The sequence below is a fragment of the Phalacrocorax aristotelis genome, chromosome 8, assembly GCF_949628215.1.
Source record: "Phalacrocorax aristotelis chromosome 8, bGulAri2.1, whole genome shotgun sequence".
Lineage (NCBI taxonomy): Eukaryota > Metazoa > Chordata > Aves > Suliformes > Phalacrocoracidae > Phalacrocorax > Phalacrocorax aristotelis.
The window spans coordinates 25,252,984-25,270,157 of NC_134283.1; the positions used below are offsets into that span (position 1 = coordinate 25,252,984).

At 40.2% G+C, this 17,174-nt stretch overlaps 1 protein-coding gene and 1 long non-coding RNA gene across 5 annotated transcripts in view; one reads left to right on the plus strand and one right to left on the minus strand.

The window, feature by feature from the left end:
- LOC142061258 (uncharacterized) overlaps positions 1 to 217 on the minus strand; it is a 34,382-nt gene extending 34,165 nt beyond the window's left edge. Inside the window, exon 1 of the long non-coding RNA XR_012662084.1 lies at positions 110 to 217. This is a non-coding gene — a long non-coding RNA (uncharacterized LOC142061258). The remainder of the gene's footprint in view (positions 1 to 109) is intronic.
- A 52-nt stretch (positions 218 to 269) lies between these two features.
- TTC1 (tetratricopeptide repeat domain 1) overlaps positions 270 to 17,174 on the plus strand; it is a 32,090-nt gene continuing 15,185 nt past the window's right edge. The window contains exons 1-5 of one of the 4 annotated variants that reach the window (XM_075102075.1): positions 270 to 340; positions 948 to 1,280; positions 12,663 to 12,723; positions 14,552 to 14,664; positions 16,654 to 16,690. In XM_075102075.1, coding sequence (XP_074958176.1) covers positions 957 to 1,280; positions 12,663 to 12,723; positions 14,552 to 14,664; positions 16,654 to 16,690 — 535 coding nt within the window. In that variant the 5' untranslated portion in view covers positions 270 to 340; positions 948 to 956. Of the gene's footprint in view, positions 538 to 947; positions 1,281 to 12,662; positions 12,724 to 14,551; positions 14,665 to 16,653; positions 16,691 to 17,174 lie in introns of all 4 variants that reach the window. The other 3 variants (XM_075102074.1, XM_075102076.1, XM_075102077.1) reach the window with 3 other exon arrangements.

A 17,174-nucleotide genomic window follows, 5' to 3' on the forward strand; every position in this document is an offset into this window, starting at 1 on the left:
CGCTCGAGCAGCGCCTGGGGCAGCAGCCCCAGCCTCCCAGCACCCTCGGAGCTACCCCGCCCAGGTAACACGAGCCTGCCCCAAAGCTACCACAGGGGCAACGTCTGACCTTGCACTGAGCCCAAATAGCCACAAGAGACCCGCTTCCAGGCGTGCGGAAGGGCTGTGCAAGTGGCCCACGCACACGTGAGGGCACCCTCGCGGGGACAGAGGCCAAAGCACCTCCCGCTCTCCCTCCCCAGCACCCCGCCCCGCCCCGCGCCCTCGCGAGACTGCAACTCCCGTCGGCCCGCGCGCGGCCTCCCCCAATTGGCTGTGGGCGGCAGGAAGCGGCTGCGGGGTGAGGGGCAGCGGCCGGCGGGGCCGCTCTGGGCTGGTGGGGAGACGACGGTGGCGGCGGCGGTGGTGTTGTTTTGGGGCGTCCGGCCCCTTATCTCGGGGGCGGGATAGGGCTGCGCTGTCAGAGCCGAGAACGGCCGCCTGGGGCCTGGCTGGGCCCGGCCCGGGCCGGGGGTGACGGGGCTCAGGGGGAGCGCGGTGCGAGCGGGGCCCGGGGGGCGGCGGGCTAGCCGGCCGGCAGGGGCCGGAGTGGGCGAGGGGTGCCCGGGCCTGCGGGCACACGAGTGTACGTGGCTCCAGTCCCGCTGCGCAGGGCATGTTGCAGCCGCTTGGTGCCGTGCCCCGCAGGCCGTGGGAGCGGGAGCTTGTGGGCTGACTCGTTTATGGGAACAGTGCGCTGGGCCCACGTCCCGGGGTAGCCTGTAGAAGCAGCATGTTTGAGTTGCTTTCTCTGCTTTTCCCCCATCCCCGTGAGGTGTAATAGTTTCCCTCAGGTGATGCCAGGAGTACTTTTAAGTACTCTAGAGATTCGTTTGCTGACAAGGCATTTATATCATACTTATCGAGGGTTGTTTCCTTCTCATTTCTAAAAAACTAACCCCTCCAAGGAGTCCAACATGGAAGAGTTTAAAGAAGCAAGTCCACCTGAAGAATTACTTGGTCACTTAAAGCTCTCTGATCAGAAGTCTTTGGAGACTGGCCCCAAAGATGCACAGAATCCCAAAACCACTGAGAGTGGACGTGCACCATCTTCAGCCAAAGATCCCACAACAGCAGATGAGTGTTTCCATGACTGTCATGACTCCTTTGAGGCAAAAGAGCCTGTGCTGGATGATGAAGGGAATTTACAGAATTATGAGAATAGCTCAAGGAGGCAGACAGAACTGGATGAAGAATATTTACTAGAACTAGAAAAAGATATGCCAGAGGAAGAAAAACAGGTAATCCAATGTTGAATGTAAAAAGATACATTTTCAGTGCCGAGTTTCTGAATGGTCTGTGGCTGTCATGATAATGGGTATTTAAAACTCTCTTAATGTGTCTCGTTTTACTATTCTTAATTTCTCCTTTTAGGTAACAAATATTTTTGTTAGCTTTCCTTGATGATCACATTCCATTGCAGATTTTTGTGTGCCTTCACCACTGTGTAAAATTACTGTGGCTCAGATTATAAGAAACAAAAATCTCCCTTTTTCTTGTTATTTAGTTGTATGGATTCATTGTTTCCACCTGATTAGCTGCAAGGTGCTTTTCCAAAACTCGGGGCACATTTCATGTCTGAAAGGCTAGCTTATGTAATACGACTAATTGGGATTACATTTGAAAGTATCCCTATAGATTAGATGTGTGGTTTTGTTTACTTTCAGTGTGGTTACATTGGACAAAATGTTTGAGTAACAAACTGGATAATATTGGAGGGAGTAACAAAAAGGTCTTCGGGGAAGTCCAACAGCGTCTGTAACAGTGTTTACTCCCTTGTAAATCTGTGTGAACCAGGTTTTTTTGATACTCGGTGTCATGTGACAGCAGTTAGTTTTCAGGGTTCTGGCATATTGTTGTCATCAAGTAGTTAAAAAAAAAAGATAGAACTTTGTTTTTTTCTAATTTTGAGAAAACTTGTTAGATCACTTTCAGGATTAGACTCTGTTCATTTAAGTCATACAGTGATTTCTACTGGTAATTATATTCTCATAGCAAATGGTGGAAGGCTTTCTAGTGATTTCTGGATCCCCCCAATTTTTTTCAACTTTACTTAGTAGCTTATGGGGAAGTAAAGATATTAAACTATGTGTCCCAATGCACAACTCTTGTAATTTTTTGTTGTTGTTGATTTGAACACTCTATTTTTGAAAAGTTATATAGCTCAGCCTCTTAAACAGATCATGTTTCAAAGAACTGATCCAGCCTTTTAAAATCTGATTAAATTATCCAAACGAATACTTACTTGTACTGAAAATTGTGATGAAAAGTTCTATGGTATTCTTTGGCAGTTGGGGGACAGATGTGAAGGGAAGACTTCAGCAAACTTTATTTTGTAGTCCTATAGGCATGAATTGGATGTTATTTTAATAAAAGAAATAGAGTCCTTACTGAAAGGCTAGCTGCTTAATTTGGATCATGGGTAACATTGAGTAACTGATTACAGAGAGAAAGGGAGAGAGCAGAGTAAGGAATGGCAGCTGACAAGAGAAAGTAGGCAGCATCGTGGGAAAGCATTTCTTCATAAGGGAAGATAGTGTATTGCATAGCTGTATAGCTTTTATTCTGGAAACTCCCAAATCAACAGGAGCAGTAGAAAAAATTACTACTGTAGTAGATAAGTACTCTAAAGTGAGGCACTTGATGAAAAAGAAGAGATGAAGGATCAAATTTATTTTTTTTAAAAGTACTTAAAATATTATTAATGTTTCAGTGACTTGATAGGGGCTTATTTCTCTTTTACACAGGCAGGCTGATCTTTTCTAATTCAGCTGATCTGGTAAAGCTGGGCCATGCTTTCTTAACTGTTGGCTAGCCCTGTCTGTGTTGTTCAAGTAAATAAATGCTGGCTATACATTTCCCAAAAATATTGGAAGAAGGGAGGGACTTGGCAGTAACTTGCCTGTGCCATGGTCTTAATGCCAGCTGCTGTAAATGGAGGATGAGGGGCAGAAACATGCAGAGCTAAGGTGCCAGAGGCAACCAAACATCCTTATTGGTAGTTACAAACCAGTATAGAGAAATTTAATCAAGTTGTGGCTCAAATAGTTCCCTTGCTGGTAGGGTGGGATTTCTGACCAAAATATATCAGTGAAGCCAAAAAGGTAGTTTTTCATCTTTACTACAGATGTCATGTTAAGGTAGATGTTCCACTTCCCTGCTCATCTCATTATTGCCTTTCTACCTCAAGGAACATGGAACATAATCTCCTTGAAGTAGGAATGAGACTAAAGGTAACATTTGTTTGCTGCTTCACCTTGTGGAAATCACTTCATCTCTCTCTCTGTGTCTCTCAGTTTTGACATTTGTAAAATGGCATAACAATGCTTACCAGTTGTAATACTTTGAGATCTAATAAGGAATAATGTGGGTGAGGGGGAGTCTCAAGAGGTTATTTGGTGCATCCTTTGTCCCAAAAGGGCCTCTGGAGAGGTCATCTAGTCCAAAGCCCTGCTCAAAGTTACATAGAACAGATCAGCCTGCCCAGAGCCACAAAAAGTCTTGGAGCATGGAGATCGCACAGCCTCTCTGGGCCCCGTTAGAGTGTTTAGTTACCCTCATGGTGGAAAGTTTTTTCCTCATGTTTAATTAGAATCTCCTTTGCACCTGTGACTGCTGGCTCTTCTGCATACCTTCAGGAAGAGTCTATCTACATTTTCTCTGGTAATGAGGTCTCCCCTGAGCCACCTTTCTCTAAGGCTGAACAAACTCTGTTTGCTTAGGACATGGTCTTCAGGGTTCTGAGTGTCTTGGGGGCCCTCTGCTGGACTCCCTCTGGGGAGTCGATGTCTGGTTTGAGTTTTGGGTTTTTTTGGTACGGAGGGGATGCTGAAACTGGGCACTTTCCAAATGCATTCTCTCAGGTGCTGAACAGAGGGCAATAATCACTTCCCTTGACCTACTTGCTACACAGAAAAAACATTTTCATGGTGCCCTTGTGTCTTTCCCAGCTTAGACAAAACAGTTCCTTTTTTCTACTTGTTTTTATTGCTTGTGCACCAAGGAACATTGTCATCATGAGTCATGATGAGGCTTCTGCAGCAGCCTATAACTTGAAGGCAGCTTGAGAGTTTCATAGATGAAGTGCTAAAAGCTGGGGGAAAATTATGTCGTAGAATTAAACTCTGGAAAGAGCAGCAGGTCTGGAAATTGGGTGTCTTAGTTTTTGCGCTGCTCTTGCTTCTGTTGTAATGTTAGGTAATAATTGAATTTTGTGCATCCATTTGTGCCTTCTGAAAAGTGAGCAAAAGAATCATGAATGTTGACTATTTGCATTCAGCTTTGTGGAACTCCACTAAAAGGTACAATGGAGTACAAAATAATCACTGTTTAAAGCTGGAAAGATTTCCTTAGAGAAAGTATGGAGGCAGCTGCAGTTATCTTTGTGTTGGTTTATTTCCAGTGGTATTGGGTAATTATGCCTTTCAGCTTGGTTTATGATTATACCTCATGGAACAGTGGGATTGTATCTCTTAGTACTGTCGTAAATATTAGATGGGCAATACCTGTATCGTGAGCTTTGTTTATGTTCCATAGAGAGCTTTCTGAGTGGATTATAGAATAGTTGTTAAAATATAGCTATTTTTTTCTCTAACAAAATAATGTTGGCATCTCTTATAAGCAAAGCTTGAGAAATCCAGAAACTAGAGATGAATTAGAGGCTTACAGCAGTTGTTATAACTCTTGAAGTAGCTTATTTGCATGATCTTACCCTGCATCACCTTACATTCTCTGTGTAGTAAAACCATGGGCATGGGTCACTTCTGAATTGCTACTGCAACTTTCCTCTAAGCATTTGGAACTGATGGCTACAAACTTTATTTTAATTTTTAAAGTTAAATGTTCTATATACTTTGATTATGAAAAGAATCTATTATGTGATGCAGCTTTAAGAGAAAAAAAAAAATAGTCTGAAAACAGCTGCTGTACATCCATTTATTCAGAGTTTTCCAAACACTTTAAACCTCCTTCCAGTTACTCAGAAGGTCATTTTTAAGAAGGGCAACATGATGATTTTTTTTTGCTGCTGGAGAAAATGAGGCAGAAATATTCAGAACGTGTTTATTTGGCTGCGTAGGTTGTGCCCAGACACTCAGCAGCAAGTGCTGTGTTTGCTACTTCGGCAGTCCTTGATCAGTTATTCTCAGCCCCCTGCTGCCTCCTTCATTGTGCTGGCACACCTCTGTGTGTGAATGTGCAGTGAACCAATTAGGGGGAAGATTTCAGACGAAAAATAATGCTGTATTTTTAGATCAAGGGCAGTGCTGGTAAAAGTAGACATCAAATGGCAGCCTTGTGATGACGTACAGGGGTAGATGGATTTTCTTCAATTAGACTACTTGCCTAAATAAGAAAAACTTCCCATGAACTGTGATTGTGGCACCAACTGTAAACTCTGTACTCAAGTCATAAGGAGAGACGGATGTTAGCCCTGCTCAAATAAAATTTATGGAGCTACACCTTAATAGTTCTGGGGTTTTCTTTTAAACTAAGCCCATTGTTATGTTTTAGCAGCTTTTTTTTTTTTTTTTGAGTGATGTTCTCCAATAACTAGGCTGTAGAAAAGAGAATCTCTGATTTATTCTGGAAATGCAGAGACAGACTCTAGACCTTGCTCTGTGTATTTACGCGTATCCTATGTGCCAGCTTTCATGGTAGCAGGTCTGAGCAGACATTCTCACCCCCACAGAAGCTGCTGCAGAGATCAAAGTGAAGAAGCAAGTGGTTGTGTATTTTGTCTCGGGTATATTTCCAGAGCCCCAAACAGTGAGATTTCTAATTTTAAGCAACAGGAATTACTTCCAGTACTGATACCGTAAGAAGTCATCTCTGCACAATGAATTAAAATAAGAACTTGACAGTATATTAAGACACAAACCTGCAAGAAGTATTCTTAAAACAGCTGTAGCATATAGCCTGGACTTGCATCTCTGAACTTTTCAAGAATTACGCAGCCTAAAACAAAATTCACTTTATAAGATGTTTGTTGTTTCAAAAGCATGCTGATTGCTGCCTCAGCAGAGGCACTAAGCAGTAAATTGCTTTTGATGCATTACAAACAGATTTTTCTGGTTAGTTGTCACTGACAGTGATGGCTTTGACGTTGGTCTAGTCTGCAGAATTAATCAGAAGACACCCAACAGCTGTTACACGGTAATTGTTTCGGTCTGACCCAGTCCTCTTCTGGAGGGACACCCATTAATTACGAGTTTATCCAGCAGCAAGATTCTGAATCCCTCATGCTCTTCCATCATGACAGATGTTGTCTTGTTCTATGGGCCTTGTCTGGCAAGGACTTAAGCACCTGGCCTAGTAAGCCCTTATTTTGGATATAGAACACTCCCTTCTAGCTGCTGTAAGGACCCAGAATAAATATTTAATATTCCTCAAAAGCATTTCCCTTCTTTGGGCTGTTGCATGTGCAACAGCTGGCTGTGATCATGCTCAACTTCTATTTTAACAATATTTCCTATTTTAACAATAGGAAATGTGTCGGCAAGACAGGGACCACAGCTCTGGTGGAGGAGATTCTTGATTAGTGTTTTGTTAGCAACTCTGTAAGAATTAAGTGAAACTGATCATTGAGAAATAGTATTTTTGAGTCATAGTGAGATTTTTTCATTTCTGGGCTAAACAGTACAGCTTCTTTTTTTCTTAATTTTTAAATTTTTTGTTCCCTGTTTTCTCCAGAAGTTCTAGGATGTGTTAGAAAACATTGTCTTAATGAAGATATTTCCTTTAAGCTGCTCCCCCCCTCACCCCTCCTTCCCCATGCTTCAGGTTGATCCCATTGTTCTTTCATAAATTACAGTTTCTGTATAGAATTTGCTTTTCCAGGGGCTGTAGAACACATCTGGGATTTTTCTGAGATGGCTTCTCAGGTGTGATCATTAATTTTAGCATTTGGTGTTTTCCTGGTTCCGTCTGTCTGATATAGTATAATAACCTTGCTAAAGTTGCTGCTCTTCCTATAGTATTTACAGGATAAAAGCTAAGGTACAAATTGGAAGATAGGGTACAACAAAGCAAGTAATGTTTTGGAGCAGTCCTCAGGTGTTGATCACTTGCAGATGGTCTTGAACTTTTTCGAAAAAGAATTATGTGCTTGGACAAAAAAAAACCCAGATTATTAGTACATGAGACAATCCAACTGACTGCACAGCAGTACAACTTCTTACTGACAAATACCAATAAGGAATATATCTTTTGTTAATAGTTCTCATCAGTGTTCAAAATTACTTTGTATGGCAATAAAACTTGCAAGACAGTAGAGTTTTGAAGGTGGTACAGTGCAATCTTGTGAAATATAATAAACGGTGATCCCCCTTAGTCAAATGACCTACTTTAATAGCCTGAATCCTGTGTACCGTACAGCACCAATACTGAATACGCTATTGTTTTGGTCAACTTGGAGAACAAGATGGATTGCTAGACTAAAACTGCCTTGTCTTATGGCTTGCAAAATAGAACAAAACATCCTGTTTTATTTTCTGAGTTAATCAAAGCTTGGAGAAGGATGTTTGAAAAGTATTTTGTATCTGCTAGAGTAATTAATTCCAAGTGCTGGTGAGAACAACCTGGATAAAATCTGGAGTTATAATCTCCCTGTGTGATTTGTAGGTCTTTGAGTTACATTTTTAAACTTAAAGTCTTTTGCTGGATGGCAATTCAATAGAGTGAAAAAGTACACCTTCATCTATCTTCCAGTGCTGCTTTCTGATTTTACTCTTTACTCATTTTTGCATTTCTCTGGAAGATGCTGATGCTGTCAAATTGAGACCTTTTCGATTTACTGTGGTGATGGATTAAGTGGACAACTCCTCTTCCCTGCCTGAGGCTCTGGCCTCTGGAACAGGAGCGGCTGAATGGCATGTATTGTCACTCAGGAATAGTCACAGTTAGTCTGGCACGGTAACTGACACTGTCAAGAATGGATGTGACCTATTGTCTCTGGGAGTGCTGCTCACAATTTCAGGAGTAGGTGGTGATTTGGCAGTAGGAAGACTAATGGGTTTTTGCCACCCAGTTACAGTGAGCAGAGATTGGCCAGAGTCTGGCAATGCTTATTACTCTGCCTTTTGAGGGTAGAGGGCAGATTTGGCACAGTGTTCAAGTGACAACTCTAGCGAGATTTGGAAAAAGATTTTTTTGAGTGACTACAGCCTTAAATTGAAATTCAAATTGTTGAATGCATGACACAGCAATAGCTTCACAAAACTGCAGGGGGAAGCAGATGACTACTAATGGGTGACTTAGAAATAGAATTGGTATCTGAAGCTGAAAAAATATATTCCTTATCTGTTAAAATTCCCAGCGATTGTGCACCCTTTGAAGCCCAGTAATTTTAAATTGACTCCTATCTGGTGAACTTACAAAAGGGTACATGATATGCAGATGTGCATTGTCACACTATAAATAGCCTTATGGAGAAGAGAGTATGCATTTGCTGCTCATGACAAAACTGGAGCCAAGAACAGTTCCCTAGCAAAGTTAAATCAATTGATCAAATCAAATGCATAGAAACAGCCAGAGGAAGCATAGTTGGAAGCAGTACAAGCTGAGGGTGTTTGCCCTTCAGCTCTCACCAGCTATATTTAAGGATTTCACTTCCAGTGCTTTTATTATATCGGTTACTTCCAAAACAAACAGAAAAAATGCGTAGGTTGCTTTCTTCTCTAATACTAGAATAATGCTTTAATGCATTTATTTTAAACCCTGAGTTTTTTGGCAGAGTAGCTGAAGTCCAGAGACTGCTTGATGGCCTCTCTTTTGGATTGTTGTACTTCATTGTCAGAAGGCCAAGCTGTCTTTTTTCATTACTTCAGATGAGCACCTCTTGCTTGCCAGGCAGGTTTATGTTAAGATCCTAATTTCTTCAGAATACGGACAATTGTAATTCAGTATCAAAATTTGTAAAAACTTCTAATTGGATCCTTTAAGAATCATATTACAAGTTAAAATGTAGTTATTTCTTCTGGACTTTAAAAAATAATTTTTTTACTTTTTTATATCAAAAACTAATGCCTGCCACTCAGAATTTGTCATCTTGCTAAGGCTTGGTTTTTGCATATTTTATTATGATTTTGCTGACTTTGAATAACAGAAAATCACAATGGAGTGTAAGTTGGAAGTTGTGCACGATTCCAGTGTCATATATGAGCAGTCTCAGGGAACATAGTGGGTCAAGATATCTTTTCCTTAGGTAGAACATTCTAGGAGTTTGGTCTGACCTACTTCCCTCACTGAGGAAAGGGTAGCCTGCCCTGCAGCTACTTAAATCTTTTGCTGAAAAACGAGTGGGTTGGGACACTGAAATGACATTGTGCGAAATTTGTCCCAAGGACAAGTCACTTGCAATTGTTTCATTCTGGGCTGATATGATCACAGTAAACTGATGATCAGTCAATTTGCAATTATACATAGAAGCGGGAAATGCAGCGTACTGAGTGAAGAGGTTAGGTCTTCCAACAGCGCTTTAGTTATTGGTTGTTTGTGGCTTTTTTTACCCTGAATTTTAATAGAAGATGGATTCTAACAGCATCCATCGGAGCAGTCATTTCAGGTTAAATGTAAATTCAACCAAAATAGTTGACTTTCCACTGCTTTTGTGTTAGGATTTTCTGTTAAAGAAATGTGTATATGGAGGAAAAAAACTATTTGTTTACTTCACAAATATGTAGTGTGCTTTAAAGGGCAGTACATCTAGGATGTGATGTGCTAATACATATGGTTTTACATTTTGTGGGAAAGCCAGAGGAATTTGCTTTTAGGGATAGTCTGCTACTATGTATCGCTTGTGGGCTGTACTTCAGATGCCAATCCGGAATGATGCATGAGGTACCCCTCACACTTACCTTTTTGAAAAATACTGCAAAAACTTGTACAGTTTGGAACTTCAAGGACAGTCTGAAACCCATAATACAGGGATATCTTGAAAATGTTGGTCAAGCTATAACAGAAATCCTGGTTTTGAACCAGGACTGCATTGCTGCTTTCCAGGAAGCTGCAAAAACCATATACAGTGTTCTTAACGATATTGCCGGCTTCTGAAACATGCTTAGACAGCACCTTTTCTGGTCAAGTAGTCAGCAGTGACCACAAGACTGCCGCTGACAGTTGTGTGTCTGTAACAGTTATGTGACTAATAGTCCTCTATCCTTCAAGTTCGTGCAGTTTGATTCTCAGGCAAGAGGACATACCAAGGAACAAGCTTTTGGAGGAGGAGAGTTGCATGAATCATAAGCTTCACAGCGTGAGAGTCCTGACACTCTTCAGTTGCTCAGAACTTTCATCTGCCTGTGTTTCCCCAGTGACCATGGCTGTACAACCACCTTGGTCTGTCTTCTGTGCTGTTGAGGCTGTAGGTCACAATCCTCTTGGCTACCTGAGAAGGAATCCCACGACTGAAGAATTGGATTTTTTTGTTCCTCTTACTTTATATTTTAAAAAAAAGTTTTTTCTCCTGAAGCCTTCTTGCTGCAAATCACTTTTTCTAACAGTATTTAATACTTAACTGGAGTAAACATGTACTATTGTACTATTTTGTAATAATTTTAGTAAAATGAAACAAAATAATGATAATACAGGTAAAGCTTTTCATTCAGTATTCCTCAAGTTTAGGGTTTCTGCATAAGGAGTACTGTGAGCATGCTGCTATTCTCATTTTATATGAAATAAAATTCTTTCATTATTGTAAAGTTGTAACTCTTCCCTTATGCAACAGTGAATCAGTTAATGGTGGTTAGAGGCCAGTTCTAAATAGGTCATGAGCAATGAAGTCAGTAGGGCTAGTGTTTCAAGGATTTCTTATCTTGAGTGAGGGTTGTCTATGTAGGTCTTTCATGTTTTCCAGTAGGATCATCATCTCCAAACCTGCTCTGTGCTGAAACCTGGCTGCTTTGTTCACTGATATGAAAATCACTTCTGCTGTGCTATCTTCCACTCTATATGCGTTCAAGATGTTTTGGAAATCTCTTTGGAGGGCCAACTGCGCATGTGGCGGTGACCTCGCTGGAGCTATTCTGTGTAGCACTTCAAAAGTTTGGGTCCAGCCTTCAAATGCAGTTACGTACTCCCTGTGCTGAACAGCAGAATGCTGCATATATACAAGGAATTTGTGCTTTTAATGCAGCTTGTACCTTAAGTGCTCAGATAGGTTTGTACGCTCGTGTTTAGAAAGCTCTAACCTTGTGTACCTTGGTGTAGGTGAGGTTGTGGAAGGACTTGTGTAGGTTTCAGTCCATGCTGCAGGAAAGCCAATTTCTAAATAGTGGTGCATGTTTTGTCTGACCAATATGTTGGGGTTTTTTTAAATGTGAGGAGCAATGAGTATTAGAAAATATATTTAACAGGTGATAAGAAAAAATTTAGTGATCTAGGCATGTATGGAAAGGGTCAGATGATATTTTACTGTGTGACAACTGATTGCCATTCCCCTGAGCCTAGTTATCAGGGCATTGTGATCTACTAAGATGGTGACAACGATCGGGTAAATTACTTTCCAAAACCAATAAAAGCGAGAGGAGAGAACCTCTGATTTGGTATTGTTTGTCAGATACTTGGCATAGCTGTGAGATGGTGCAGCGCTCCACAAAGAGTACTATATTTAGCTGTTTCCAAGGAGATGTTCTGTGCGATATTGATAATTGCATTAATCCTTGATTTACACAGTCTGCAGGAAAGGAAACTGTTCCTTCTCCTAGTGTTGGCTTCTTAATTGCTCAATGATCTGTAATTTATAGATACCTTGATTTAAGTCCTTGTGTTTGCATGTGTGTTGGGGGCAAAATCCATGGTCAAATGATCATTCTTCTACCATAGAAATGATTTATGAACATGAGCATTGCTTCTTGATGTTACTGTCTTACTTAGACTGCTTTGTTTTTACTTGTGTGAGGTATGCCTGCATGTGAAGGCTTCCACAGTAACTAGGTTGAAGAGATGGCTTGATGACATCCTGTGTTTTCTGTGTCAAGGGCTAAGAGCATTCATGTCAACTTCACTTGTGCCAAGAGTACTGTTAAGATATTCATGGTTGAAAACACAACTCTGCTCAGAATGTGTGATTTTCACTGTATAACTGAACAATCTTCCTGTGTCTGGATCTGATGGTTTAGTCACTCTCTGCATAAGAAATCTTTCAGGGCAGTATTATCCATGGACCTGTTTCCAGGGCTCAATATGCTTTGTACGTCTCTGAAAGTAACTCTGGATTTCTGAGATAGAATTATTTTAAGCAAAACTTTTGAGGCTTTACATCTAAAATATATTCTGTGTCGCTGACGTGCACTGATGAAATTAAACTGAGTTGGAAAGGAGAAGCAAAAAGCCAGGTAAAAAGTTAACGTATTACTTTAAACCATGTAATTCACTGTGAATGCTCTTTCTGCATACTATTGTCCATGAACTGAAGCTTGTTTAACTGCCTTGTTGTTATACTCTGGTGGTTCATGGACACAAAGTATATCATGTCACGATGACTACAAGCAAGTGATCTTGGTACTAGTTAAAATTCTTTAGGTTATATTTTATTCTGATTTCCATTCATACTTTGTTTGGAACTGCAGCTGACCTACTTGTTCATTTGAATTAAATACTTTGAGACACTGTCTTTTCTTTTGTAGAAAAGAAGAAAGGAGAGCACAACACTGAAGGAGAAAGGAAATGAGCAGTTCAAGAAGGGAGGTGGGTTGGTAATCTTTTAACACCATATGGATCTTCCAGGATCTTAAATTAACACTTAGACATCATGATGATGTTGCAGATAACCCACAGGAAGAGCTCACACCTATCATTGTTCGGATTTATCATTTATATCATTTTTCATCCAGCTCTAGAGAACAATGGAGATAGCAGACCTCCTTAAGAGTTAAGTTTAAATCACAAAGACTTGGATTACTAAAGCAGGATTCTCATGAAAGCTAAGTGTTTAAATCCAAGAACGTGATACAGAATTGACTGCCTTCCAAGTGCCAGGGTTTCTTTTGCTAATAAAAAAAGGCTTCCACGTGGCTCTGAGTTTTGCTAATGCGTGCACTTAAAGTTGATGCAGGACTCAGTGGGTCAGTAGCTCTCTCATACCTTTGTACAGTTGCATGTTTGTTTCTATCCACTGACTCTATCTGTTATAGAATATATTTGTGTGTGTATGTGTATATATACAGACATCTATATATACATATACACATGTATATGTACATCTATATGCACTTACATGTACATATCTATACATATGCGTATATGTGTATCAACAGATGTAAAGACATGTATGTGTGTATATAGAGAGATGTACATGTACACATACACATATGTTTAAAAAAAACCCAAACAACTAGATGTATGTAGATTTCTAGCTTATGCCAGAACTGGACACATTCTGAGCATAGTTAATACATAACAGCAGGGTTGAGGTCAGTAATAAAAAACTGTTCTAATGCTTTTAATTAAAAAACACGAAGGGGGAAGTGATTTTGACACCCACCTTTCATTTAATGTTCTGGTGGCTAGAGGATTCACAAAGAAACCAGGATATGCAGATTCATACTTTCTTCAGTCAGCAGGGACACAAACAAGTAACTTCCCCTTTCCAGGAGTGTACCGTGATAACCAGACAGTGGCCTTCCTGTTGGAGGTCTCTTATTGTGAGTTAAGAGAGCAAGATTCCTGGGGAATGATTTACCAATTCAGGCAAGCACCAGAGCAGGCAGAAGGGAACTGCTGGGATCGTGAAAGCAGCAAACCTGTAATGTCAGCTGAATCATCTTGTGAGGTCTCATCCATAGCTGCTTCTTGACAAATTCTTTGGCAGACCTTTTCAATGTGCCTGTGCCTGCCAAAGTGCTTTAAGCACCTGGATGGTCACCAGCTAATGTGCACAGAAAGAATTGCTCTGTTTTGAGGATGATGCACTTGTCAGCTGGCAGGGAGTGCATTGTTCAGAGTCAGTATAGAGTCAAGAGTGAAAAGGCCCTACCTTTATTAGAAAATGAATAACTTGATAATCCCATGTGATTTACTACTGCTCCTTGCTTTAGACCAGACTTGATGATGGATGACCTTCAGGTGATAATGGATTTGTGGTGACTGACCTTTAAGTCAGTCATTGAAAATGATGCAGCAAATAAAAAACCTCCATAGCTGCTTTGAACAGGTATCAGTGCAGTGATATGTTTCAGCACATGCTTCCTTTCAGATCAGGGTACTCTTGATCTAAAGAGATTGTACCTCTAAGGCTAGTACTCAGGTACAGTTTCAGGGATGAGAATTACATGCACATCATGCATTAAGCGCAGGACTATATTTCTGCTTTTACAAGGGTGTTGATTTTAAAACAATTTTGATTGGTCTATGTACTACTCAGTAATGTACTTTGAGTGCAGCTACGGATTCTGGTTTAATTTTGCATCATATATTGAGAAATGTTTCCAAAGAAATCTTAGCCGTGTGGTTCACTGACTATACTGGCATTTGAAATAAATACTATATTTTGGTTTTTCTGCTCTTGCATCTGCAGACTATGGAGAGGCAGAAGACTCTTACACGAAGGCTCTGCAGATTTGTCCGGCTTGCTTCCAAAAAGATAGGGCTGTTTTATTTTCAAATAGAGCCGCTGCAAAAATGAAACAGGTGAATATTCTTTTTATTTTATGAAACACCATGTATTGATTACATGACAAATGCAATAACTAAGTCATAAGGGTTGCATGAAGGAGGGCAAAGGAATAAAGGTGTTTGCACATTTTGCAGCTTGCCCAGTCTGTCATGCTCCCAGTAGAAATGCTGGTACACTTAGTTTTATTGAGGGTGAATACAAACCTGCAAGTTGCAGTTGGAACAGCTGTTCAAAGTGGCTCTGCTGCATTATGTTTAAAACACTAATTTTTCTTTCATTCTAATGAAATTTAAAGTTCATGAGGAACAGATGTCTTTAAGCATGTTTAGTGAATGCAGACCATATATTAGGTTGTATAGAATTGGAGCTAGGTAGTGGTTTTTTTCCTAAAAGCCTGGATTATCATATACTTATCATTTAATTGGCTCAAATGCTTTCAGGCATAAGCAGGACTTCCTGACCATGGCTTTATTCATTAATTCAGTTAGTCTACTTCCTTTGCAGTTGCTGTATGGCGGGACAGACCTATATAGTAGGGCATGGTCTGGATAGAATGGCTACAGCTTTCTTCATATATTTTCTATTCCTTGACCAGGGGCAGATGCCCAGATGTTACCAGAATCAGCAATACACTTAGGTAGCAGGGAAGGCATAGAACACAATCTGTCTGAACAGAAACCTTCACTTCTTTAGAAAGAGGAGATACTAAGAATTCAGGGGAAATTACTTTCTATTTTGCCTTTGTTTTTAAGATTAAATTATTAGAGAAAAATAGCACAGTAATTCATATCCTCAGTTTACCTTCCTGAAAAGCAGACTTTCTTGCAGTTTTCCTCTAAGTGTTGAGACAGATGCAGCTCTGCCATATTTAGGCATAAATAAATAAATTCTTACTCAGCATAAACTATCCTTTGTTGGCTAGAATTATCTAACTTGCTGTTGGGCTACTGAATTGTTTGAGCAGACAAGGAAAAAAATGGAATAAAACCTGTAATAACAGATGCTGGAAGCTTTCAAGTATGAAAGCTGTAAACTGAAAAATCTCCTCATAATACAGATGTTAACTAGTCATAGCACTGGGAAACTAATCCAGCAGTCCCCAAAGGAGCCCAAGATGACAGAAGAACTATGCACTAACTAGTGTATCTTACTAGTATAGGTCAGTGGAACTGACAGACCAATATATTACTCTGAAAATAGATTCATATTATTAATGAATTCCCCATTAAGTTTGTTATTCCATACCTGCTGCACCCATTTGCACTCCAGTAAAAGCTTGTGAGGCATTCCGCTGAGACAGCTACTGTTTTATGGAGGAGAAAATAGTTCCTTGGGTGTAGAAAGATTACTCCTACTTTGATCAACAGTACAAGCACATAACAGCCTGATTGATTTATTTATTTGGCCCTTTTGGTTTCAGTGAAAATAGGATTTCTCTCTCAGGCCTCTTGGGTTTTTTTTTCTTGTTTTATTGTAAGCAGATCACCTGGCTCTCATCTTCTAACTATGGTTGTCTGGGTGCGCTTAAAATCTTGTCCCTACCACTTCTGGAACTCTCATGCATTGTCCCTTGTAGAGAAAGCTGCATTAGGACTAATAGCAGTATCTGCTTTCCAAATGTCTTAGCTTATACAGACAAGAATTTATTTGGGATACTTGGGAACTATCTATTCCAACTCCTTAATTATTTGACAAAGGTAGAAAAGCTGTAGCTCGGTTAAGCCAAGACCTGCAGATGTGACTCAGCCTTTTGAGTGTAGCTTGCTGTTCAGTGCAGACTGATTAGTGGGGCAGCCGTGCAATTTGAACACTGTCAGCCTTCACAGGGAGGAAGCTAATCACTGGTAAAGAGCTTTACATCAGAAGCAATGGTGTGAAAAGCCTTGATTGCATGAACATCCCAGTTCCTTGGAATGCCAGACAAAACTTTTTGCTTGCAAGTGTAAATAATCTGTTTCCCAAGAAATATGACTTAAATATAACAAAACTATTTTCTGTTCTAGGACAAGATGGAAGCTGCCCTAAGTGACTGCAGCAAAGGTATGGCTTTTTCCCCTGTGTGCTGCTCTTGTGCCCGATCTTTAAACGTAAATTACACCAGTTAATGCCTTACTACAGAACTGTAAATTTGGGCGTAAGGGTCTTTAAAGAATTTGTAGAAAAGCTGTGGTGGAAGACATCTGAAACTAGAATTATTTATATTATTTGTATTATTTATTTTGTAAAATGTCTATCAAACTTTTCCTGTCTGTAATAATTTACTTTCTGTTCTCTTACGCCATTAAGGCTGCTGTTTGTACTTGTTTAATAGGAAAGTCTTTTTATTATGGAAGCTGTTTCCTTAAACCTACTACTTTAAACCCACTTCCACCTGCCATTCCCCCCCAAATCTTGATTTAATCCTAGATTCCAAAGAACCATGAGGCCTTATAGAATTAAAAGCATTATCAAGTCCCTTTTATGCCAGGCTTTTGCTTTGTCACAAGGGCTTATGTTCTCCTGTTCTTGTCTGGCATAGTTTTTT